Here is a 25,352-nt window from a genome sequence, read left to right as displayed (position 1 = left end):
TTTCTCAATAGCTGTGCTGCATTTCTTTCTTGGAATCCAGTTCAAATTTATCCTTGGTCAAACAGAAAAAAGAAGAATTAGTGCCAGCGTTTAGGCCAGAATCTCAAAATGGAAAAGAAAAAAAAAAAAAGTAAAAAACTGGACAGGCACCATATTGTAGAGTTGGTAGACTGAACAGTGAAATAGCAACCAATGATTAACAGCTAACCCAAGCCACACCTTACTGTTGAACCATGCATGTCGTCACCAGGGATCCTAGTCTTCTGTGATAAAAAAACCAAAATCCTCCAATAAAAAAACATGAAAATCCACGTTTTTCCGCAATTAAAATGAAATGCTGAAATTTAGTTTCCCTAGCCACAATATAAAACTAAAGATGTATTTCTGGGATCCCTGGTCATCACTATAATACTTGTTTATACATATCTAGCAATGTATTTATAACTGTAACATTTTACTGGGACCAGCCTTACCCTTTCTGGGTCCCCTGGGCCAGAGCTCCACTTAGTACAGAAGTGAGGATAGGAGCCATCAGGGAGCCAGTTGCAGCTCCCTTATTCTGCACTACCTAAGGAGATGCTCTGACATATGCTGGTGAAGGATGGGTGTAGCAGAGTTCTACTCTAGCATACCCTCTCCCAGCCCCCACTGGGCCACCTCCTTTTCCCTACACCAGAGGTAGGAGGGCAACTAGTACAGAAGACAGCTATGCTGCTCCCGCCAGTCTGACACCAGTGGAGAATTCCCACATGCAAAGAGAATTCTCAACTGGACACCTCCGGACAGAATACAACCACTCTGCCGCACTTGAATAGTGCATGGTAGCACACTGGACTGGAAAATCCAGCCCACTGTTCCCCCTGAAGCTGAGTTGCCTCCCCCATCAGTTCTGCTGTTGGAAGGGGAAAGGAGATTGGTCTAAGAAACAGGGACGCCATTTGGGGGGGCATGGAAGGGCTCTAGCCTCCCCCCCCCCCCGAGTTTCTTAGGGGAGGTCTACTCATCCTAGCCCTAGACCTATGTGATGAGTTCAGAAGCTGGGAGCAGCACAGCCTTTGTGGCAGGGAGTTTGTTTATAAACAGAGGCAAGGTGATTAAGATAACAAAAGGCTGATAATTAAAGTAAATTAAGGATCATTAGATGATCCTGAAAGCACTGCCAGGCACTTCAGTTAAAAAACAGGAAACAAAGGGTAGAAATAAAAGGTGAGAATGGAGAGAGGTAAATAGTGGTGTCCCTCAGGGGTCTGTTCTGGGACCAGTCCTATTCCACATATTCATATATGATCTGAAAAAAGGGGTACTCAGTGATGTGGTAAAATTTGCAGATAATACAAAATTACTCAAGATAGTTAAGTCCAAAGCAGACTCCGAAGAATTACAAAGGGATCTCACAAAACTGGGTGAGTGGGCAACAAAATGGCAGAAGAAATTCAAAGTTGATAAATGCAAAGTAATGCACTTGGCAAAATATAATCCCAACTACACATAAAATTATGGGGTCTAAATTAGCTGAACCCATCAATAAAGAGATCTTGGAGTCATTGTGAATAGTTCTCTGAAAACATCTGCTCAATGTGCAGTTGCAATTTAAAAAATCAAATCAAATATTGGAAATCATTAGGAAAGGGACAGATAATAAGAGAAAAAGATCATATTACCTCTACATCAATCCACGATACGCCAACATATTGAATAGAGCGTGAAGATTTGGTCACCCCATCTCAAAAAAGATATATTGGATTTGAAAAGGTACAGAGAAGGGCAACAGAAATGATTAGGGGTATAGAAACACCTTCTGTATGAGGAGAGATTAAAAAGACTGGGACTTTTCAGCTTGGAAAAGAGATGACTAAGGGGGAATATGATAGAGGGCTATAAAATCACAAATGGTGTGAAAAAAATGAAGAAGGAAATGTTATTTACTCCTTCACATAACACAAGAACTAGGGGTCACCAAATGAAATTAATAGGCAGCAGATTTAAAACAAACAAAAAAAAGTATTTCTTCACAGTCAACATGTGGAACTCTTTGCCAGGGGATGTTGTTAAGGCCAAAACTATAACAGGGTTCCAATAACAACTAGATAAGTTCATGGAGCATAGGTCCAGCAATGGCTATTAGGCAGGGTGGGCAGGGATCCAACACCATGTTCTGCATGTCCCTCGCCTCTGTTTTCCAGAAGCTGGGAGTGGGCAACAGGGCAACTTGATGATTACCTGTTTTGTTCATTTCCCCCGGGGCACCTGGCATTGGCCACTGCTGGAAGATCAAATACTGGACTAGATGGACCATTGGTCTTACCCAGTATGGTCATTCTGATGTTCTTATATAGAACCCAGATGTATCTGCTCCCCGTTGTTTCCCACTAGATCAGTGGGTCTCAAACTTTTTTACTGGTGACCCCTTTCACACAGCAAGCCTCTGAGTGGGACCCCCCTAATAAATTAAACACTCTTTTTAATATATTTAACACCATTCTAAATGCTGAAGGCAAGCTGGGCTTGGGGTGGAGGTTGAGAGCTTGCGACCCCCCATGTAATAACCTCACGACCCCCTCAGGGGTCCCGACCCCCAGTTTGAGAACCCTTGCACTAGACCCCGCTCTCCTCTCAGAGCTGAGATAGAACCCAGCAATCCTGATGGGGTCTCTCTCTCCAAAGAGTTAGTAATAAAGTAAGAATATACATTAACATTTTAAACCTAACCAACGTCCCTTAAGTGACTTGCCACAAGATGTCAGAACATGTTATTAGAGCTGAGTGGGTCTAATATTTATTTAATTTTCTTTCTCTTATAAAGGAATTAGATACAGGGCTCCTGTCAGCTAATTGCTAAGTTATCTGCCAAAAAACTAGAGTTTTCAAGTGCCTAAGTAGCTCCAGGAAATACGGTTAAAGTTACACCTCGCTACCAAAATCTGAAATGGCGACCACTGCTAAGAGGCGCTGAAATTAGGCATCCCATAAAGTTTGCTCTGAATTGCTCAGGCTACATGCTCAAACCATTAGTTATCTTGCTCATGCCTAAGGCTGGCATTTACAACTAGCTTTTGTCTCATGTGAATTAGCAAATGAAAATAATTAATATAATCCTTTAACTAATTCTCCAGGACTTAACTTTAGCTTGGGGAAGCATCCCAGCTGCCTGTTGCAGATAATTTGCCTCAGTTAATGGTAGCAGTTCTGCCTGGAATGTAATGAGAGAGGTAATAATCATGCATTTACCGTGCACATCAATGACAGTGAGAGCCCCAAGAGTCAGACGGGCACCGCTGGACAGCTTTCCTCTCACTAACTGAACAATTTCTCCAATTTGTAGGTTGCTCTTCTCCAAGAATTCCTGTTACGGAAAGAAAATGTGAGTAATAATGGCAAGCTGTAGCAAATAGCTCCTAAACTCCCAGAGCAGTCATTAGAACAAACTCTTCCAACAAAATGAGGCAGTTCAGTAATGTCTTCCTGGCACTATGCAAACATTTAAGAGTCTCCTTCATATACTGCTGTTTTATTTCATCATAACTACTCAGAAGGGTTTTGCAGTCTGAAATGGAAGCCTTTTATTTCTCCCTAAATCAAATGCGAGGTCTCTATACCAGGAGAAATGCATGCTCTCTCTATTGTCTAAAGCTGGATGACATTTTTTGTAATAAATAGTTATTCAGCAAATGTAATATTTTTCTGAATTTACTCTTTATTTTCAATTATTTTTTCCCAAGTTGCTACTAATAATTTTGGTCCATGGATCACTGATGATGATTTTTTTGCAAGCATTTTAAACTCAGCCTGTTTTGACTGGGCACATGGGTTCAGATCCTCAGCTGCAATAAATCAGCATAGCTTAATTGAAGCCAAGGTACTTTCTGTGTCCTGAATGGATGAGTACAAGCATCGGAATCTGGTCTCTGCTGCAGTAACTATTTAAAAATTCTCTGTTTTCACGAAAATCCCTACCATTTGCTAGAGCAGCTCCAGAAAGTGAACAAAGAAGGGGCACACAGTCGAAGCAAATTCCTTTAAAAATTCATGTAAATAATCACAGGGAAAAAAATGTTGTAGTATTCACCCAACTCTACTAGGGTCCAATCAAAAGCCCACTGAAGTCAACAGGAGGTCTTTCCATTATTTAGTGTGCTTTAGATCAGTCCCCAATGGGGACAAGACCATGGGATGATGGATGAATTGCAAACACTTGTGGGAAGAATAACATTCAACTACCAAACCTAGCTGATGCATCTTTATTCTACAGAGAAGCTAGCAGCCACAAGAGCTGTGTAATCACCTGATCCTGCAAACAGCTACTCCTGCGTGTAGTTCCCATGAGACTAGGGGGGTAAGCATACATAGAGGAGTAACTATTTATAAGATCTGGTCATAGTTTTCAACTTTTGTTTTATTCTTCTTTTCACAATTGCAAAGTTCTATGACACAAGAATAAGAGTCCACAACTTGCTTCAGTGGAGTTACTCCTGATTTACAGCAGGGTAAGTGAAATCAAAATCAGTGTCCATAATGATAGAGAAATAGTTGCTGCTGAGACGTAAGACAAATATACAACATGACTGAATGCAAAGTAAAAAGAGAAAACAAAGCAGACGAATGACAAAAGTGAATAGCAAGAAAAGTGGAAATTGCAAAGCACTCTGAGTTAAAGGATATTCTGCCACGATTTAACTTAAGTAGAAAAGTCAGAATGTATGCTTTCAGAAATGCATGTCACTTTGTTAGAGTACTTCGTAATATCATAATTTAGTCTTTGGTTAATTGAAAGAATTTACAAGAAAACCTTACAAGTAAAGTTCCTGATTGCATAGCTTCAGACACTTCCTTTGTCCAGTAGATGGATGAAACACAAATAACCACCTGTCCAGGCCACTGAAGTACCCACTTATTTCGGGGAACCTTTAAAAAAAAATCACACTTGAGATAGAAAAAATGATGTGTATGCACTAGGCTTTGTCAATAATAAAATCTATTTTCCCTAATGCTTTTAAATCTGATTTATAAAATAAACGGCACTCAACACTGAGAACGTCATTAATTTTCTTTCAAGGAAATTAGATGAGACTTTTAATGGATGCTGCTGAATTGGCACAACAGGATTCTACTTAGTTTAAAACCTAACATCGTGGTAAAGGAGAGTTTGAGCCCTGTACATGTGCAGGTTACTTTATGTTAATTACTTTATGCTGTAATTTATTGATACAGAAGAGATGAGTAATTACTTGAACATATCCTCCAATGCCATCTTGAATAACTTGTCTTATGCTGGCCAACATCATTTCCTCTACTTGCAAAAGCCATTTCTCTACCATGCCCTTAAAACAAGAAAAAGAGAGAAGAGTGAAAATACACCAAATAAAATTTGTGATTAAATGGCATTTAAAGAGCAAATTTCACACTGGAGTAAACCTTTGACTATATTAGGCTTAAAGCATGAAGGCTGACTCATGCCTTTTTCTGCTCTGGTGGGTAAGGAAGAAAATGGGTGGACAGCCTCCAAATAGATGCACAAGCACTGGTGTACACAATGAAGGCATGACTGCAGCACAACAGTGCATACAGACAAATAAGCCATGTGAACTGCATGAGCAGTGCATCTGAAGGGGCAGCATGGTGTCCATACATCCAGGTAGTGTAAATGCAGCTCTGGGAGGTCAATGCAACATGGCCATAACATCAGTGAACACATTGTTCCTGAAAGATGTGGTTAAAAGGTTGCTAAATAGAATATCCCCTATCTTTCACCCCCCACCTTTTACCCCTGTTCATGGCTGCCACATAGGAATTCAGCTCCATACAGTTTAGTGGGGCATGGCCGAGGAGAGGCAGAAGAATCAGCCACTCATTATGGCAAGTTTCTACAAAACCTACAGATTCATAGATTGTAAGGCCAGAAGAGACCATTAGATCATCTAGTCCTACCTCCAGCCCTGGATAACACAGGTCAGGGAATTTCATCCATCTAATTCATATTATAACAGCACGCCTTATTACATATATATAGTGTAAGTTACTGTTGCTCTTAGCAACAGCAGTAACTCCTCTCAGTCTATCACCTCCCGCCATCCCCAAAGGGGCTGTGGCCACACACGGGGATGAGGAGAGCAGCTAATGACAAGGCATCTGTTTGAGCCACGCTGCTATTGTTGTGGGGAAGGCACAGCGATGATGAAGGATAGTCTGAGATCCACAAGGCCTTCCCTGTGTTTTCATGCCATTCTCCACACTGGCCATGCCTCTCTCCTGTTTCACTTAGCCTTTGGCCACTCCTAACCCCCAAGGGACAATGCAGCAGAGCAGCAGTGTGCTCTGTACTCTGGCCTCATGTGTGGCTTCCTGCCCTGAGGAAGGCAGAGTGCTTCTTCAACTTGTTACATGCTGCTACCTCCACTGTGCCACCTTTTGACCACAAGGCTAGGCTGTAATCCTATACTGGTACCTTTAATATTTTCATTCATTCCTTGTTACAGCTGTGATGTGGTATCTTAGTTATGTTCTAAGGGCCAAATTTTTAAAGGTATTTAGATGCTTGAAGATGCAGATAGGCACCTACAGAATTTTCAACACCGCCCAAGTGCCTAACTCCTTTTTAAAACTCCCAGTAGGCACCTATCTGCATTTTTAGATAACTAAATACCTTTAAAAATCTGGTCTTGGTATTTTAAAGCTCATTTCCCCAAAAGCACATCCTTTACCACCAGCTATTCATGTAATGTCATAAAAGAAAAAAAATTACTTTTGCTTTCACTGGGTAGATTTTCTGTATGAAAGGAACAGTTTCTTTCTCTGAACTGATCATTCCTGTGATCTCCAGATCTTCTGTAAACTCTAATTTAGAGATTCCCTCAAAACACTTCTTTAAATGTGGCTGTACTCGAAGGGGATCTTTGGTTTCTGACAAAATCTCAAGCAGCTCATCATTAGACAGGAAAAAGAACCTATTGAAAAGACAATGCACATACAGTTTTCAGACATGAAACTCATCATCTGAGAAGCTATTATATGCCAGGAGTGTGGATTTGCTCTAACTCTTAAAGTAAGAAAGACTTATCACAAAAGGGAAGTTACCTGCTCTGATTTGAGGAATGCACTATTCTCAAGAACTTCTGGGTTCATGTGAGTCTTTGATCTTTGGACTTATGGAGCAGTTTTAAAAGTTATAAAACTATTACAGCTTTTTACATGCCGGTTGTCACATTCATCCCCTTATGGAAAACGGAGGGGAGAAAGAAGTCTAATCAGGTTTGGGGGACAGCCATGCACACTGTAAAGGTAGCACACAGCCTGTTCTCCACCATCACCTAGTCATCTTTAGACCCTCTGGGGCAATTACATGGGACTTCACCTCTGTGCAGCTGAGTAGGGCATGGCTTAGGGAGTGATAGGTGGGGGTGCAATCAACTGCTGAAGATGGCATGTTCCCCTGAAAATACACTGTAACTGATGATGTATTTTCCATTGCAAGTTCCTGCTGCACTAAGACACCTTTGCCTCCCTGCCCCCTCAAATCTTGGGCCAAGCATAGCTCAGCTGGATCAGGGAATCTGGGCTACATTTCTAGAAAGGGAAATAGGTTGTCATTTTTTGTTGCATAGAACTGTGTTCTGTGACAACTACAAGTCACCCAACTCAGTACAAATTATTTCAAACAAAGAGAGCCTTAGAATCTTTTTATGGTTCTTGCTGCTCTAAGTTGAACCTGTTAATCAATTTACCGTGAGAAAAATAATCTTTTCTTCTCCAAATAAGTATTCAGCCCCTTCTGGATATCATCTAAGAGAACATTTGCTTCCTGAAGCCTCTCCAACATCCTGGGTTGCTCAGTTGCTACAAGTACCCTGGTGTCTTTCACCTTTATAAAAAGAAACACAGTGTAGAAACTGCTAAAAAGTTCACATTTGGTTTGTCAGTTTGTTTTATTTTTATTTCATGATAACGAAGGCTACAGAATATGTTACAGAGCATGGAAAGTTAGAAACTGTTTTGTTGAATGTCCTCACATGAGGAAAATATATATGCAGTATTTGACAGTTATTGCTGTTTAAGACCATTGCTTTGTCCAGATTAAACAGTACCAACAATATTGTAACCCGTGAAAAAATTTGCAGGATCACATCCATAGGTATTAGTATCTTTTCAAATATATACTGATTTGGAGAGCAAATTGCTATTTGTATGCACATTCACCTGTGCCTTGGGCTTGCAGCACTCACAGATTCATAGACATTAAGGTCAGAAGAGACCATTGTGATCATCTAGTCTGACCTCCTGCACATTGCAGGCCACAAAACCTCACTCACTCCTGAAACAGACCCCTAGCCTCCGGCTGCGTTACTGAAGTCCTCAAATCATGGTTTAAAGACTTCAAGTTACAGAAAATTCACCATTTACAGTACAAGTGACACGTGCCCCACGCTGCAGAGGAAGGTGAAAAATTCCCAGGGTCTCAGCCAATCTGACCTGGGGAAAATTCCTTCCTGACCCCAAATATGGCGATTAGTTAGACCCTGAGCATGTGGGCAAGACACACCAGGCAGATACCTTGGAAAGAATTCTCTGTAGTAACTCAGAGTCCTCCCCATCTAGTGTCTCATCTCCAGCAGTTGCAGATTTTTGCTACTGACAGTTGCCAATGGACCATATGCCATCGTAGGCAGTCCCATCATACCATCCCCTCCGTAAACTTATCAAGCTCAGTCTTGAGGTCAGTTAGGTTTTTTTGCCCCCACTGTTTCCCTTGGAAGGCTGTTTCAGAACTTCACTCCTCTGATGGTTAGAAACCTTTGTCTAAGACCTGGTCTACACTAGGCGTTTATGTCGAATTTAGCGCCGTTACATCGAATTAACCCTGCACCCGTCCACACCACGAGGCTATTTAGTTCGACATAGAGGTCTCTTAAATTAGACTTCTGTACTCCTCCCCAACGAGGGGAGTAGCGCTAAATTCGACATGGCCATATCGAATTAGGCTTGGTGTGGATGGAAATCGACGCTAATAGCTCCGGGAGCTATCCCACAGTGCACCACTCTGTTGACGCTCTGGACAGCAGTCCGAGCTCGGATGCTCTGACCAGCCACACAGGAAAAGCCCCGGGAAAATTTGAATTCCTTTTCCTGTCTGGGCAGTTTGAATCTCATTTCCTGTTTGGACATCGTGGCGAGCTCAGCAGCACTGGCAACGATGCAGAGCTCTCCAGCAGAGATGGCCGTGCAATCCCAGAATAGAAAGAGGGCCCCAGGATGGACTGATCGGGAAGTCTTGGATCTGATTGCTGTGTGGGGCGATGAGTCCGTGCTTTCCGAGCTGCCCTCCAAAAGACGGAACGCAAAGATCTATGAGAAGATCTCTAAAGCCATGGCAGAGAGAGGATACACCCGGGATGCAACGCAGTGCCGCGTGAAAATCAAGGAGCTGAGACAAGGCTACCAGAAGACCAAAGAGGCAAACAGACGATCCGGATCCCAGCCCCACACATCCCGTTTCTACGAGGCACTGCATTCCATCCTAGGTGCGGCCGCCACCACTACCCCACCACTGACCGTGGACTCTGAGGATGGGATATTGTCGACGGCCGCTTCCTCGGACATGTTAGCGGACGGGGAAGATGAGGAAGGAGATGAGGAGGACGAGGCAGTCGACAGCGCTTACCAAGCTGATTTCCCCGACAGCCAGGAGCTCTTCATCACCCTTACAGAGATCCCCTACCAACCCTCCCCAGCATTTAACCCGGACACAGATTCAGGGGAAGGATCAAGCAGTAAGTGTTTTAAACATCTAAACATTTATTTTTAACAAAACTGGAATATTAAGAATAAGAACAATGTGTTCTTCATGATTTCTTTACCCTGGGCGCTTAAGTATTCAGTTCCAACTATTTAAAAAAAAATCTAACAGTGTCCGGTTGTGCATGATTCTGCTGCCCAAGCTGCTCCACTCTTTAGTCTCTGCCACTGCAGCTATATTAAAATGCGGTCTATATGTCCGGGGATAGAGCTGAAATCCTCCATGGACATCTCGAGGAAGCTCTCCTGGAGGTAATGGGAAAGCCTGTTCATCAGGTTCCTGGGGAGAGCGGCCTTATTGGGTCCTCCGAAGTAGGAGACGTTCCCGCGCCAGGAGATCCTCAAGTACTCCGGGATCATTGCCTTGCACAGCATGGCGGCATAGGGCCCTGGTCTTTGCAGGCTTTCCCGAAGCATCCTTTCCTTATCGCTGTCCGAGATCCTCATTATTGTTATGTCGCTCATGATGACCTGCTTTGAATTAGGTAGGGGACTGTTAGTATTGGGACTGCTTGCAAGTTCCTTTACAGAACTGTAACCGCTGGTTTACAGCCACACGGTGGAGGCGGGAGAGGGGCAGCATACAGGGATCTTTCCCTGGGACATCCGCGAGGGGGTGGGACAGGGCCAGAGTTCATGCTTGGCCGATTGCTGGCAGCAGAGACTGGCATTGCTTTCAATGTGAATGGAGGCCAGTGGTACTACTAAAGTTTTAAGCAGCCACAAGTCTACGGCTTACCATGTCTGCCTGCTACAGAAATTCCGGTGTCCTGCCCCGCTTCCCAGATCGGCAGTGCAAGACCCCAGGCACTGAAGGCGAGGTCCGAAAATTCGACCTTGTCCTGAGTGCGCATGTGATAGGTGCGGTGCATGGTCTTGTTCACAGAGAAAGACTATGTTCTTTGTTCACAACTACATTTATGTTTCGGAGGAATTCACTACCTTTTTCTCATTCCCACAGCCACATCTGCGACTGTCTCCCAACCCAGCCTGGCATCACACTCCCAGAGGCTAGCGCACATTAGGCGGAGGAAGAAGAAGACGCGAGAGGACATGTTCTCAGAACTAATAGGCTGCTCCCGAGCCCAGGCAGCACAGCAGAACCATTGGAGGGAGAATTTGTCCCAAATGCACCGGACACACATGGAACGTGAGGAGAGGTGGCGGCAGGAAGACCAGCAGGCGACTCAAACGCTGCTTGGACTTCTGAGGGAGCAAACGGACACGCTCCGGCGCCTTGTTGATGTTCTGCAGGAACGGAGGCAGGAGAACAGAGCCCCGCTGCAGTCTATCAGTAACCGCACTCCCCCGCCACCAAGTCCCATACCCCCCTCGCCCAAAGTCCAAAGAAGGAGGGGCGGCAGAGTCCGTGAAAACTCTCACTCGACCCCTGCAGACTGCTCAAGCACCAGAAGGCTGTCATTCCCCAAAATTTGAAAAGTCCTTTCCTGCCCGCCTCACCCAAGCCCCCGTCCAAGTTTCACCCCCCAGTTTCATGTGTGGTTGTTAATAAAAATACGTTTCTGTTCATTACTGTTTCAATCATGTTCTTTTGTGGGAGAGTCTGTCTGAAGGGGGGGAAGGGGCTTGGTAATTGGACAGGACAGTCACCTTTAGCAGGGTACAGAGGCGGGGGCAGGTCCAGCAGCAGGGCACATACACAGTGCAGTGACTAGTTACCCTGGTCAGTCTGGGAGGTTTTTTTCATGTTCTGTGCATGGGGGGGGGGGGTTGCTCTGTGACTTTGTGGCGGGGGAGGGCAGTTACAGATCTTATGCAGCGGTCCTTGTCCTGGATCACAGAGCCACGCAGCAGGGGATCTGTAACCCTCCTCCCCCTGCCATAAAGTCACATAGCCCCCACATACATGCAGTCCCGCTCAGGAGGGCTGGCAGGCTCCGTTGAAACAACCAGTCCGCCACTGCGAATCCTGTCATTCCTGGAGTTTAGAAGGATCATTTGCATCAGTACACTACACCCGCTCCCCACCACAGTCTGCGTCCCAGGTTTAAAACATTCCCGCGAAAACAGTAATAAAGACAACGGTGTTCATTAACAAAATAAAACTGATTTTATTTTTTTGGAAGGGGGTGGAGGGGGTCTGTAACTGGAGAGGATAGTCAACATTACCTGGGTAAAGAAACGGGGGCAGGTTCAGCTTCTCTGTACAGAAACTTAAAAGTCACTGGTTACCCTGCTCACTGTGGAACCTAGCTTTCAAAGCCTCCCGGATGCACAACGCGTCCCGCTGGGCTCTTCTAATCGCCCGGCTGTCTGGCTGGGCGTAATCAGATGCCAGGCTATTTGCCTCAACCTCCCACCCCGCCATAAAGGTCTCCCCCTTGCTCTCACACAGATTGTGGAGCACACAGCAAGCTGCTATAACAATGGGGATATTGGTTTCGCTGAGATCACAGCGAGTCAGTAAGCTTCTCCATCTCCCCTTGAGACGGCCAAAAGCACACTCCACCACCATTCTGCACTTGCTCAGCCGGTAGTTGAACAGTTCTTTTTCAGTGTCCAGGGCGCCAGTATAGGGCTTCATGAGCCAGGGCATTAGCGGGTAGGCTGGGTCCCCAAGGATCACTGTAGGCATCTCCACATCCCCAAGACTTATTTTGTGGTCCGGGAAGTAAATACCTTCCTGCAGCCGTCTAAACAGACCAGAGTTCCTGAACACGCGAGCGTCATGAACCTTGCCCGGCCATCCGACGTTGATGTTTGTAAAACGTCCCCGATGGTCCACCAGTGCTTGCAGCACCATTGAAAAGTAGCCCTTTCTGTTAATGTACTGGCTGGCCTGGTGGTCCGGTCCCAGGATAGGGATGTGAGTTCCATCTATAGCCCCACCGCATTTTGGGAATCCCATCGCGGCGAAGCCATCTATGATGACCTCCACGTTTCCCAGGGTCACTACCTTTGAGAGCAGTACCTTAACGATTGCGTTGGCTACTTGCATCACAACAACCCCCACGGTAGATTTGCCCACGCCAAAGTGGTTCGCGACAGACCGGTAGCTGTCTGGCGTTGCAAGCTTCCAGAGGGCTATGGCCACTCGCTTCTGGACAGTCAGGGCTGCTCGCATCCGAGTGTCATTGCGCTTCAGGGCAGGGGACAGCAACTCACAAAGTTCAAGGAAAGTCCCCTTCCGCATGCGAAAGTTTCGCAGCCACTGGGATTCGTCCCAGACCTGCAGCACTATGCGGTCCCACCAGTCCGTGCTTGTTTCCCGTGCCCAGAATCGCCGTTCCACAACATCCACATGACCCATTGTCACCGTGATGTCCTCGGCGCTGGGTCCCGTGCTTTCTGACAGGCCTGTGCTACTCTCAGACTTCAGGCCCTCACCGCGGTGCCATAGCCTCCTCGCCTGGTTTATCTGCATCTGCCTCTGGTAAAGGTGGATGATAACCTGCGAGGCGTTGACAACGGCCACAACTGCAGCGATGGTCGCAGCGGGATCCATGCTCGCAGTGCTGTGGCGTCCGCGCTGGCACTGACCGGAAAATTGCGTGAACTGATTTCCCGCCGGCGCTTTCAGGGAGGGAGGGAGGGAGGGCGGTAGTGACGGACGGATGACGACAATTACCCAAAAGCACCCTCGACCCTTTTTTTTTACCCAGAAGGCATTGGCGGCTCGACCCAGAATTCCAATGGGCAGCGGGGACTGTGGGAACTGTGGGATAGCTGCCCACAGTGCACCGCTTCCAATGTCGACGCTTTCCCCGTTAGTGTGGACTCACAAAGTCGAATTACTGTCCTTAGTGTGGACACACACGTTCGACTTTGCAATATCGATTCTACATTTTCGATTTAAGAGAAATCGAACTACCCTCGTAGTGTAGACATACCCTAATTTCAAGCCTAAGGATAGCCAGTTTATAGTCATTTGTTCATTCACAAACAGGAGTGCAAGTCCTATGAAATGCACCTGTAGCACCCTACATTTATCTTCTTCTGTGCTTGTCCTCAGAGTTGTGTTTGCTCTCTGTTATTACACTCCTTTTAATGTGAAAAGATCAGCTGTAATTTATTCTGTGATGTCTAGATTCTACAGAAATCTCAAAAGGGTAGGTAATCTTACCTACAATTTTTGCTAAAAGACAAGGCATTAACGGTGTTTTGGACTCTGTGTTCTATGTTCCAATGACCGAAATCTGAGTCTCTGACTCTGGATAAGCAGACAAATTAACTTACTTAAAACTAATTTGATGAAATATAAATAAATATATTTTTCACTTTATTAAATGCAAATACTTACTGTTTGTGCCATGATGTCTTTCCAGTAAGCGTCTACTATTCCAAACTTTCTGCCCTCTTCTGGCATTTGAGCTATAATGTCTTCTGAACTAAAAATTGGTTCCAGGTAAAGCCATGTTGCCTGACATTTTAACCAGCTATCTAAAATATCTTGCATTGAAACAAGCTTCTCTTCCCATGCCTGTAAACAGAACATTTAACACATATGGTCTGCAAACAATGGTTTTAAACTGTACATTGAGTAGCAGAATAAACAGAGGGTAAAATATCAGATAATTACTTATTTTAATGCAACATTTTCTCTGTTACAGTTCTTTGTTATCAGTATATGTGAGATTGAAAACAAGCCACCCTAAGAGCTTTTCCTATAATATTATACTCTTGTCTGAAAGAACTACTTTTTAAAAAAAACAAACCATGGACTGATCATGTATCTTTCACTCATGTGTTTATTACTTATTCATATGAGCAGTCCCACTGTCACTACTTGTGTGAAGGACTACTCATGTAAGTAAGGTCACAAGATTGGACTTTTTGTCTCTATGACTGTAAATTAGTTCATTTCAGGAGATAAACACCACCGTTTTAAAGCTCTCAATTAAAGTATTGTTCTTAGTCATGAGTGACTGCCTCTGGACGTGTTCAGAGATACTCTCTATAAATGGACTCTTTTTGGTTTGTACAACATACCTCTGTTTTTACTCTTATTAGGCAGCCAAGTTAAAGTTTAGTCAAATCCTTTAAGTAGCAAATACCGTACATTTACAAAAAGAACTCAACAGCCACATCAAAGGAGGCATATGAGTTTTCCAGGGCAATCTTTAGAATACTGTATTTCCAATAAAAGATGGTCCAGTAAAAGATACTATTTCACCCACCTTGTTTCCCTCATATCCTGGGACCAGCATGGCTATGACAACATCACAAAATACAATGAAATTGTAACTTAAGGACTAAAATCCCTTTGTTGCGAAAATAATCAGTCTCTTGCATCAGATAAACCCCCCTGAAATAATTTTGACAATGAAATGACACAAGCCGTGTGGGCAGAGTAGCACATTATTTTACACCCTCAAAATTAGTCTTTATCAAAAAAACAATGATGTGATTTAAAAAGAATGGAGAAACACAGAGATCTTCTGAATTTTGCTCCAGACACACAATAAATATCTGAATATTCATTAACATTGACCCAATATTACACTGCTGACAGCCAAATTGTTCACTGAAGTCAATGGGTGCATTGCCTGAGTAAGATGAGGAGGACTGGGCCCTCTTTCCTTGCCAAACCCTCTGACAAATCCCATTGTAAGGGGTATGCCAGGAATGTATTATGGGAAGAGGTGTAGCCAGACTGTATTGTGTTTCAGCAATCGCCACCTGCCATACAGCCCTTTGGGGACTGTTACAGGTGGCTATAAATTAAAATAGCATTTGCTCCCACTGCCCTCAGCTCTTGCTAGGATCAGGGCCAAGGTCCTAATGGATGGAATTAAGGGTTTAGAAGTGTTGACAAGTCATGAGAATTAGGTTAGAAAAGCCTTCAAATTATCATCAAATATTGATGGGAAAAGTCTGTTTTCTGTGGAAGCTTCCTTTAGGGAAATCATTATATTTAACTCCTCTTTCCATCAATGAATTACTTGTAGGAGGGCTTTGTTTCATCAAAACAACAAGGAGTCCGGTGGCACCTTAAAGACTAACAGATTTATTTGGGCATACCCAAATAAATCTGTTAGTCTTTAAGATGCCACCGGACTCCTTGTTGTTTTTGTGGATACAGACTAACACGGCTACCTCCTGATATTTGTTTCATCAGCTTACCAATAAATCATATTTGTATGGAGTGGCGGACCAACAGCTAGAATGACTTTGAAAATCTTATGGTAATGCCAAAAGATTACAAATATATTATTTCTCACAAATGACAGAGCTGCATCTCATTACACAACTTAGCAGAATTTGTTTAAAGCAACTGACCTATTCCCAAAATATAAAACAACTAAAAAAACATGCATAAAATGGCTTGTCTATGCAATTACAGTTTCCTTCAGCGTACTGGCAAGCTTTGCATATGCTTCTTTGGAAACCAGTAGCTCAGTGCTCTTTGAAAATACAATATGAATATTTGAATTCTTTAGAAACAGCTCAAGCTTATATTTTAACATCTTCTCATGCCAAAATACCACAAAGCACTTGAGAAAAGCATATTATGAGAGCTGTATTAACTCAATCGAACCAGCTTCCTCTTACCCGGCATTCAGTTTCTATCGGTTTGATGAACGGAGAGCCACACATTGTCTGTGTTTTAACAATGTGATCATCAAGCAAAAGCTGGATATCATCAATTGCTGACAGGATACTGGTATTCTGTAAATATATCAGACTTTGTTAAGGCAAATGACAGTTGTTCTGATTCATTGATCTTAAACTATTTTACTCCTAAAAATTTAGCCTGTAATTCCCTGTCTCTCTAAGGTGTGGATGGAAGCAAATGAGTGCCTGTAACATATCAGAAGAGATGGAATGTATCTCTGCTGTATGCCCCCATTTCCAAAATGTCCATGGAGACTCTATCTTAGTTGGGAAAGAAGGATGGTCCAGTGGTTGGGGTGCTAGCCTGGGACTCGGAAAGAGTCGGATTCAGTTCCCTGCTCTACCACAGACTTCCTTTGCATCCTTGAGCAAGTCACTTAATCTTTCTTTGCCTCAGTTCCCCATCTGTAAAATAGGGATAACACCACTTCCCTACCTCCTAAGGATTCTGTGAGGATAAATATGCCAAAGACTATGAAATGCTCAGATACTATGATATTGGAGGTCATATAAGTACCTAAAATAGCTAGTCTGGTAACTTCACATGGTCTGTTGGGCCTGATTCTCCTCCTCTTAGTTAGTTATACCACTGTAAATCAGGAATAATTCCACTATTTTGCTGAATCAGTGTGAGGCAGACTCAGCCCCATTCTCCGTAACAACACATTTGTTAGTTTGATGTATACTCACAGTGTCCCTGTACTTCACAAAATTGAAGCTTATATTGGCCCATTCCGATTTCATTTTGTCCATGGATTTCTCTAGGGAATATTCTTTACTGGCTGCTGCTCCAATAGGCTCTAGTCTAGATTAAAATGAAATTTGGTTTAGCTACATTGCAAAAAAACCTCAACACTCTAAAGAGAAAAAGGAAAAGATTTTGAATAAATAAATATCATTTAGAGCAGTGATACTCAGACTGAAACTCATGAGCTACAAGTGGCTCATTAATGTGTCTCCTGTGGCTCTTTGCAGCACATGATATTAAACACTTTGTGATTTAATTATTAACTAATCTAAGTTATTAACCAATCAGGATGCTTTTACTATGTTATTAACCAAGTGTATGTTATTAACCAATTATTGATAAAATAATGCTTGGTCAATCATTTTGCTGTGAATGAAACAATGAATTCACACTCCTGTGGCTCTTTTGGGTAATGTTGATCGCTAACTTTACTCCTGAACCACTGAGGTCTGAGTTTTAGAGTAAGATGCAGATCTGTAAAACAGCAGTGGCTTTTGTTTTTTTGTATGGCTCTGAAACCTGGGCCATCACAGAGAATCGCAATGCACCAGCTGGATGCTTTCAACATGAAAGAGCAATGACGTATTGAAGGCATATGATAGTTTTATCGCATTACGAATGAGGATGTCAGGCACCAGACCAACAAGCCTCTAGTGTCTTCCAATCCCAAGTGATTCAATAATGGCTCAGATAGCTTAGCTATCTGCTCCATATGCCATACGTGTTTGATCCAACACAAGCTGGAAGGGGAAGACATTGTGGACGGCTTTGCCGAAACGCTGGAGGGATGTCATGGCTTCTGACCTCACCTGCCTCAGCCTTAACACAGAGCAAGCTGCAACATTGGCAGGAAACTGGGCTCTCTGGAGACGGGGGTTACAAAGTGTGTACTCTACACTCCACAAGCAGGAGAATGAATGAATGAATGAATGAATGAATGAGAGTAATCTTCCAATGCAGGAAGGAAAAAGGCAATTAGGTGAGAAAACATGTGAGAAAAATTACAGACTTTCACATACCATTGAAGTGTCTGGGCATTACAGCCCAATATTTGCATACAAAAGTGGTCAGTTAAATGCATGTTTCACATATATTTGTTAACTCATAATAAAACATATCATATATATTATGGTAGTGCCTAAAGACCAGGATCCCATTGTGCTAGGGATTATACAAACACAGAAGAAAAACACAGCCCCTGCCCAAAAGAGCCTACAATCTAAGTTAAATTAAGCATATACCCAATTTTGGTAACTGCATGCTTATCATTCTAGAAAACAGGCCCATAATTCCTGAAAGATGGATACTGGGTATCAAGGTACCTGACTTCAGAGATACAGAATGAAATAAAAAATAGTACCAAAAATATGTTTTAAAACTGTCTAAAACAGTTTTACTGTAAAATATGTGGCAAAGACAAATACATGACAGTGTGGTGAATGTTTTATTGTCTCTTCTTAGGGATTACCTGCATAATTCACTCATAGCCTACAAGTTTTCTGGCCATTCCAAAATCACTGCTCCATCTGCTGTTCCTCTACAGTGCATATGCATATATTTCAAGGATTTTTTATTTATATTTTCAAACTAATCAAGTTATTGCTGATAAGCACTATGATATAATGCTGCTGCTTGGTTGTAAATTAAAGCTTTGTAGAGATTGGGTGGGGGTTGGGAAGTGAAGTTAAGTAATTTAAATACATAAATCCCATTGTTTTTCAGTGGGGCTTGTGCTCTTTATGCACTTTTGAAAGTGCCATCCTTAGTGGATAAAGTTCAGCAGTGAAAATTTGAAAGGCCTTGTAAACTCTAAAATAATAATAATAATTAATAATCCAATAAGCTTCAATGCACTAGAATTTGGTATCTGATTATGAAAGCATATAAAAGATATTGGTTGCTTTTAAGGACTTAGATTTAGGATGTATTTCTTACTTTTCAATGTATTTTGATAATCCATATTCCAACATGTTTAGAAGGCAAGTAGTTTCATCAGGTCTTATTTCATACCCTACTATTTCACTGATCTGAAAATAAGTGAAAAAATAAGCACCATCATCACATAAATTTGTAACCAAGGTTTATCAAGTAGCTGGTAAGATATAAAAATTAAAGAAATACCAACATAATTTCCCCCAGTTCTGTAGTTTTACCCGCAGGCCAAACTCCCACTTTGTGACAGGGAGTTTTGCCTGCACCCTTAAGGATTTCAATATTAGACCATCATGTGGTAAATTTTGAGTGGATTTCCTTATTGTGGTAGAATGTTTTCATTGTTTAAAATGTATTTCTATGGCACCTGCTCCCAATGTCTGTCCTTCATTCCACGATTGCAGGCAATAGACAGGATGGGAATATGCTGCTTAAACTTGTCAAGTTTAAATTTCACATTTTCTGCTAAGCGTCTAGGTCCAGGCAGGTCTGCAAAAGTCTTAGTTAGTTTATACATTGTCCTCCACATATTTCCAATTTCCTCAGTAATTTCTTCAGAATTCAAGTCCTGGAGAGATCCTGCATGTATAATTAGAAAAGAGCAGCAAGAAGATCTCAGTGCCAAGTTATTACTAAAAAGATTCATTTATAGGCATTTGTTACCATTCTCCTTTAAGGAAAATGTGCAAACAAATTAAATTCCTGAAAACTACCTTAAAATAACACCAGGTCCAGGCCCACAATTATACTTGCACTTATATACAGTGCTTTACCTCTTCAAAATGTTTTACACACAGCCACTAATTAATCTTTGCAATATCTGCATGAGCTCAGTAAGTAAGTAATAGCATTCTCATTTTATAGATAGGGACATGGAGATACAGAGCACTTAAGTGACTTGCCTAGACCACACAGCAAATCAGTATCGCAAACAGATTCAATCTCAGGAACTTGGGGACTTGGTCCCAACTACTTCTCAAGACATCGCTGGCTGTAATTCTATAGAATTCTACAGAAGTTCAGCCAACTCAAATATGGTAAATTTCATCATATAAACTTTTTGTGAGAAATATTTCATCCAGCTCTTGTCCTCACCATTCATCCATTCCTCAGACTTAGTATGGAAATTGTAAGCTGTTACCCAAAGTTGCTCAAAGGGTTGTTTATTTACAATTATAGTTTGCAGTAGAGGAAACTGGCTCTTCTCCCGCTCAAGTAACTCCTCTTCTTTATTAATAGCCTTTAAGAAAAAAAAATGTCCATTAAGAAGTCCAATTGTTATGTAAGAATCCTATTATGGAACACTGAGTAACATTTTCAATAGGGCTTAAGTGTCAGATATTTAAAGGTATTTAGATACCTAAAGGGAGTTAGGCACCAAGGGACTTTTGAAAATCCCATTAGGCAACTATCAGCATCTTTAGGTGCCTAAATACATTTGAAAAATCTGACTTTAAATCCCATTTTCAAAAATGACGTAGACATTTAGGATCCCAAGTATCATTGGCTTTCAATGAGAGACGGGAGCCTAACTCCCATTTTCAGAAGTGACATGGATACTTAGGACCCTATGTCACTTAAGCACGTTGGTAAATTTTATCCATTATGATTATTATTTTCATTAATTTGCATTACAATAGCACTCAAAGTCTCCAAGCAAGACCAGATGGTAGGTGCTGTACATGTACATAGTAAGAGACCATAAACTTGCCCCAAAGAGCTTACAATCAACATAAACAAGAGAGAGAAAGGCTGGGAGAAAATAAGTACTGTTATCTCCATTTTATAGATGGGGGAACTGAAGCACAAGGAGATTAAATGCCTTACTCAAGGTCACACAGGAAGTCTGTGGCAGAGCCAGAAACTAAACCTAGAACTTTTGAGTCCCAGCCCTGAGCTTTAGAGGCCATGTTCAGAGATAAGAGCCATCTCTGCACATGTTTCTCCCCCTATTCCTAGACATTGAGGAACCCTGTCTTCACAAGGACCCAGATTTGTGAGCAGAGAGGATGATGCAGGTATAGAAAAAAATTAAAATTCTAAATTTTGACAAAAAAAAACAAAAGAAATTAATTTCTGATGAATTTTTTTGTCGAGTGTCCAGTTTTTCAAACCAACTTTAACAAACAACAATAGTAATGGAAATGGCAGGATATTGGCAACAGATATCTGAGAACTTGGGAAAATTATTCAAAGCCAACTCCAATATATGTGCCCATAACCGTGAAAAAACAGGAAATGAACCTAAGCACCTATCTTACCTAACACACATTACAAATAAACTTTTCACTTAAGCCAGGTGATAATTACTTGCCTCGAATTCCACTAGTGCATTATCCAGATTCTTAACCAACTCATTAAATTTCTCAACATTATTCTTCATTTCGTCCATGGTCATGACATCCCGTTTCTTGTAACTTTCTACTTCTTTGAAATAACTTTCAAGTAATGCGTCAAACTGGGCGCACCTAATTAGAGTCAAAGACAGCTCAGTAATATTACATTTTTCAGGGTTTTGGTTATTTTTTAAATTACAAAGGGCATCATCAAGTGAAATCTAACCTCAACATTTAGGATTTGTAAGTAAAGATGCCCCTGCAAACATACATTAATTAATTATTTAATTAATCCTTACAACAGCCCTATGAGGTTCCCATTTCACAGATGAGGAAACTGAGACACAAAGGTTAATTAATTTGCCCATATCCATACAGTAAATTAGTGCTAGAGACAGTATTAGAACTCAGGACTCATTTTAAAACTTAGTCCCATACTCAGTCAACTAGTCCTTGCTGCCTTTTACAGATGTGTGAAAGGTACAAACAACAAGGAGAGAACATAAGATTTTAGCATAGTATATGGGGGTGTAATGAGGAATAATGGGATGAAATTATGAAAATCCTAGCACCATCCTTCCTTCCATCCTTTTAGACCTATTCAGGGATAGGGGAAAAAATCTAGCCCATCCTGCTTAGTGATATTTTTCTGAAACATGGTTTAAAACCCCACAGTACTAGAAGACAGATTTTCCTCTCACTAGCAGTTCCATTGACTTGACAATACCTCCCTTTTTGTTGGTCCCAAGCCTTTTCATTTCACTTGCTTAATTAAGTTTAAACACCTAGTTCAAGGATATGTCCTAGTTTAATAGCATACCTTTTAACCAGAGAAACCTCTGCATGATCTCTCCTGCTAAACAACTGGGCTCTGCTATTTTCAAAGATTATCTCAATCTGTTCCGGCCAGTGAAAAACAGTACTATTCAGCTTTATGTCCTCAGCTACAATTAAAAAAAAAAACATTTTGGAAATTATCCTTTGAGCAGTGATGTAGATGTAGTCATTATAAAGAGTAAGCAGAACAGTTCAGACTACATTTAGGAAAAAGTGACACATCTTTAAAAAAGTGGCATCCATATTTTTGTGAGTGGAATGCTGCAAGCACAAATAATCTGGGGTGTCATTTTGCATTTGCAATTGTTTTCACTTGTAATTTTGTGGGAATAAAACTGCAGACCAAGTTGGTCTCAAAATCAGGCCTAGCATGATCCTCATGCAGAGGTGAAAGTAAGCCGGTCCGGTCCGGCGTACTGGCAAGAGCCGGTACGTCGTGCTGGACCAAACCGGCTTCCCCAGGCTGGCGCTTTAAAGGGCCCGGGGCTCCCTGCAGCGGCTGGAGCCCCAGGCCCTTTAAATCGCCTCCCAAGCCCCGGGACTCTTACCTTTAAAGTGCCGCCCCAGCCCAGCCGCCTACCCCGGGGCTCAGACAGCGGGGCTCGGGCAGCGCTTTAAAGAGCGCGGGGCTCCTGCCACTGCGGGGAACCCTGGCCCTTTAAAGCGCTGCCAGAGCCCTGCCACCGCTACACCGAGACTCAGGCAGCCGGGCTCGGGTGGCGCTTTAAAGGGCCAGGGGCTCCTGCCACTGTGGGGAGCCCTTTAAAGCGCCACTGGAGCCCTGCCACCTACCCTGGGGCTCAGGCAGCGGGGCTCGGGCGGCGCTATAAAGGGCCCGGGGATCCTGCCACTGCAGGGAGCCACGGCCCTTTAAAGCGCTGCCCGAGCCCTGCTGCCAGAGCCCCGGGGTAGCAGCGGCAGGGCTCCATCGGCGATTTAAAGGGCCCGGAGCTCCGCTGCGTAGGGTGACCAGACGTCCCGATTTTATCGGGACTGTCCCGATATTTCCTTGTTTGTCCTGCGTCCCGACCGATGTGCAGTCGGGACACTGGACAAACAAGGAAATGCTCCGGAGCCCGGAAGTGCTCGCGCCCCCCCCGCCCCGACTCTGCCCCCTCCTCCCTCCATTGGCTCCCTCCCCAAATCCCCGCCTCTTCCCCAGGCTCGCCATTCCTCCTCCCTCCACAAGCTCTGGAGGGAGGCCCCAGAGACGCAGGGGAAGCGCGGTGCCAGGGTGAGTGAGAGTCCGGCCTGGCCCCAGTGCAGGCAGGACTCAGTCGGGCAGTAGGGAGAGTAGGGGGGCGGCCCGCGGGGCCAGGCGGCGGCTGTTCTCCCCCGCTGGGCAGCGGGACTCGGGAGCAGCCACTGCTGCAGCTCCCACTGCCGCGGGGGGAGGAAGCGGCCGATGGCCAAGCTCGGCGGCTGCGGCTCGGATGCCCGGGCCCGAACCCCCCGAGCCTGGGCCTGCTGCGGGGATCTAGCAGCGCGCACGCTGCGCCCAGCCCCTGGCCAGTCGCGTCTGGGCTGCTGCCCAGCTGGTGCTATCCCGCGGCGGCCCCGGAGTGGGGGCAGCAGGCCCCAGCCCCCCCGTCCCGCTCGGGTCCCACAGGGGAACTAACGGGCCTGGGCTGCCGATGCCTCCGCCCCGGGGCCGCCGCGGGATTGCACCAGCTGGGCAGCAGCCCAGACGCGACTGGCCAGGGGCTGGGCGCAGCGTGCGCGCTGCTGGGTCCCCGCAACAGGCCCGGGCTCGGGGGGTTCGGGCCCAGGCGCTAGAGCCACAGCCGCAGCCGCTGAGCTTGGCCATCGGCCGCTTCCTCCCCCAGCGGCAGTGGGAGCTGCAGCAGCGGCTGCTCCCGAGTCCCGCTGCCCAGGGGGGGAGAACAGCCGCCGCCTGGCCCCGCGGGCTGCCCCCCTACTCTCCCTACCGCCTGACTGAGTCCTGCCTGCTCGGGGAAGGCTGGACTCTCACTCACCCTGGCCCCGCGCTCCCCCTGCGTCTCCGGGGCCTCCCTCCAGAGCTTGTGGAGGAAGGGTGTTTTGTTTTTTTTACCCCGCCCCCCTGCCACGCCCCCCCCGCCACGCCCCCGCGTCCCGATATTTGACTTGGGTGATCTGGTCACCCTACCGCTGCGGTAGCGGCGGCCAGAGCCCTGGGCCCTTTAAATCGCCCCTTAGCCCCAGGGCTCCCAGCCGCCTCTGCAGCCACAGCTGGAGCGGGGCCTTTAAATCTTGATTTAAAGATCCTGCCTCTTCTGGTTGAGGCCACGCCTCTTACAGTTGAGGCCACGCCCCCGCTCAGGACTCCGGCATACCGGTAAGTCCTTTAAGTTACTTTCATCCCTGTCCTCATGTAAAATTATTATAGTTGGTTGACAAACTGTGAGTCTGTTTCTACCTTCGTTTATGCCAGTGCTACCCCAATTTGCTCTTCTGCATTCCAAAAGAGACAGATAATTTGAAAAGGATAAAATTCAAATACGGCAAAACCAAAAACAAAACCAAATCCAGTATCATCAAAATGTGAGCCAGTGCTACTCAGTTTTTATTCAACCCTCCGTTGGAAATTTTTCCTGAGTAAGGGTTATATAAAAGATAAGTACCGGTAAGTACCTCAGATATGGCCTATTAAAAGATGTGGCCTGGGAAGTTCAAGGGTACTTAACTCTCCTAGATACCTTTGAACATCCCAGATGTGGATTTGGCTGTTTAGCTTTGTTTCCTTAAATAGTTTAATGTGATGACAAAATACTGACATCAGCTCAGAAATATTGCATTATCTGCATGAAGCCTTGACTACGGGGGTGAAATTGACCAGCATAGCTATTCCAAATAACAATTCTGCTATAGCTATTCGGTATAATTTAGCTAAGTGGAATAAGCTAAATCAGAGAAAGGTATTCTTATCCCCGAATAAGAGTGTCCTAAATGTCCAGGCATAGACAAGCCCTTAGAGGTGCACTGATTTTCATTTCTAAACTATTTTCAGAATACCCTCAAAACCCTTGCAGCAATTTATTAAACTGACAGAAATATCTTTAATAAATAACACGCCAGGCTACTTGATTTTGCCAATACAGTGGTGAAGAATGTTAGTTGAATTATTGCACATACTATAAAAATTCTCGGAAAGAGTT

At 44.0% G+C, this 25,352-nt stretch overlaps 1 protein-coding gene across 1 annotated transcript in view; it reads right to left on the bottom strand.

Annotated features, from left to right (window-relative positions):
- DNAH3 (dynein axonemal heavy chain 3) overlaps positions 1 to 25,352 on the bottom strand; it is a 127,480-nt gene that overhangs the window by 70,347 nt on the left and 31,781 nt on the right. Inside the window, exons 16-28 of the mRNA XM_065411988.1 lie at positions 22,199 to 22,322; positions 21,357 to 21,510; positions 20,138 to 20,282; positions 19,410 to 19,621; positions 19,046 to 19,137; positions 17,053 to 17,167; positions 16,300 to 16,416; positions 14,048 to 14,227; positions 7,719 to 7,855; positions 6,740 to 6,941; positions 5,226 to 5,318; positions 4,792 to 4,902; positions 3,229 to 3,343 (exon numbers count right to left, since the gene is read on the bottom strand). Of these exons, the coding sequence (XP_065268060.1) occupies positions 3,229 to 3,343; positions 4,792 to 4,902; positions 5,226 to 5,318; positions 6,740 to 6,941; positions 7,719 to 7,855; positions 14,048 to 14,227; positions 16,300 to 16,416; positions 17,053 to 17,167; positions 19,046 to 19,137; positions 19,410 to 19,621; positions 20,138 to 20,282; positions 21,357 to 21,510; positions 22,199 to 22,322 (1,797 nt within the window). The remainder of the gene's footprint in view (positions 1 to 3,228; positions 3,344 to 4,791; positions 4,903 to 5,225; positions 5,319 to 6,739; positions 6,942 to 7,718; positions 7,856 to 14,047; positions 14,228 to 16,299; positions 16,417 to 17,052; positions 17,168 to 19,045; positions 19,138 to 19,409; positions 19,622 to 20,137; positions 20,283 to 21,356; positions 21,511 to 22,198; positions 22,323 to 25,352) is intronic.

The sequence above is a fragment of the Emys orbicularis genome, chromosome 10 (genome assembly GCF_028017835.1).
Source record: "Emys orbicularis isolate rEmyOrb1 chromosome 10, rEmyOrb1.hap1, whole genome shotgun sequence".
Taxonomy (NCBI): Eukaryota; Metazoa; Chordata; order Testudines; family Emydidae; genus Emys; species Emys orbicularis.
The sequence above is the reverse complement of the archived record's forward strand: the minus strand, read 5'-3'. Positions and strand labels throughout refer to the sequence as shown.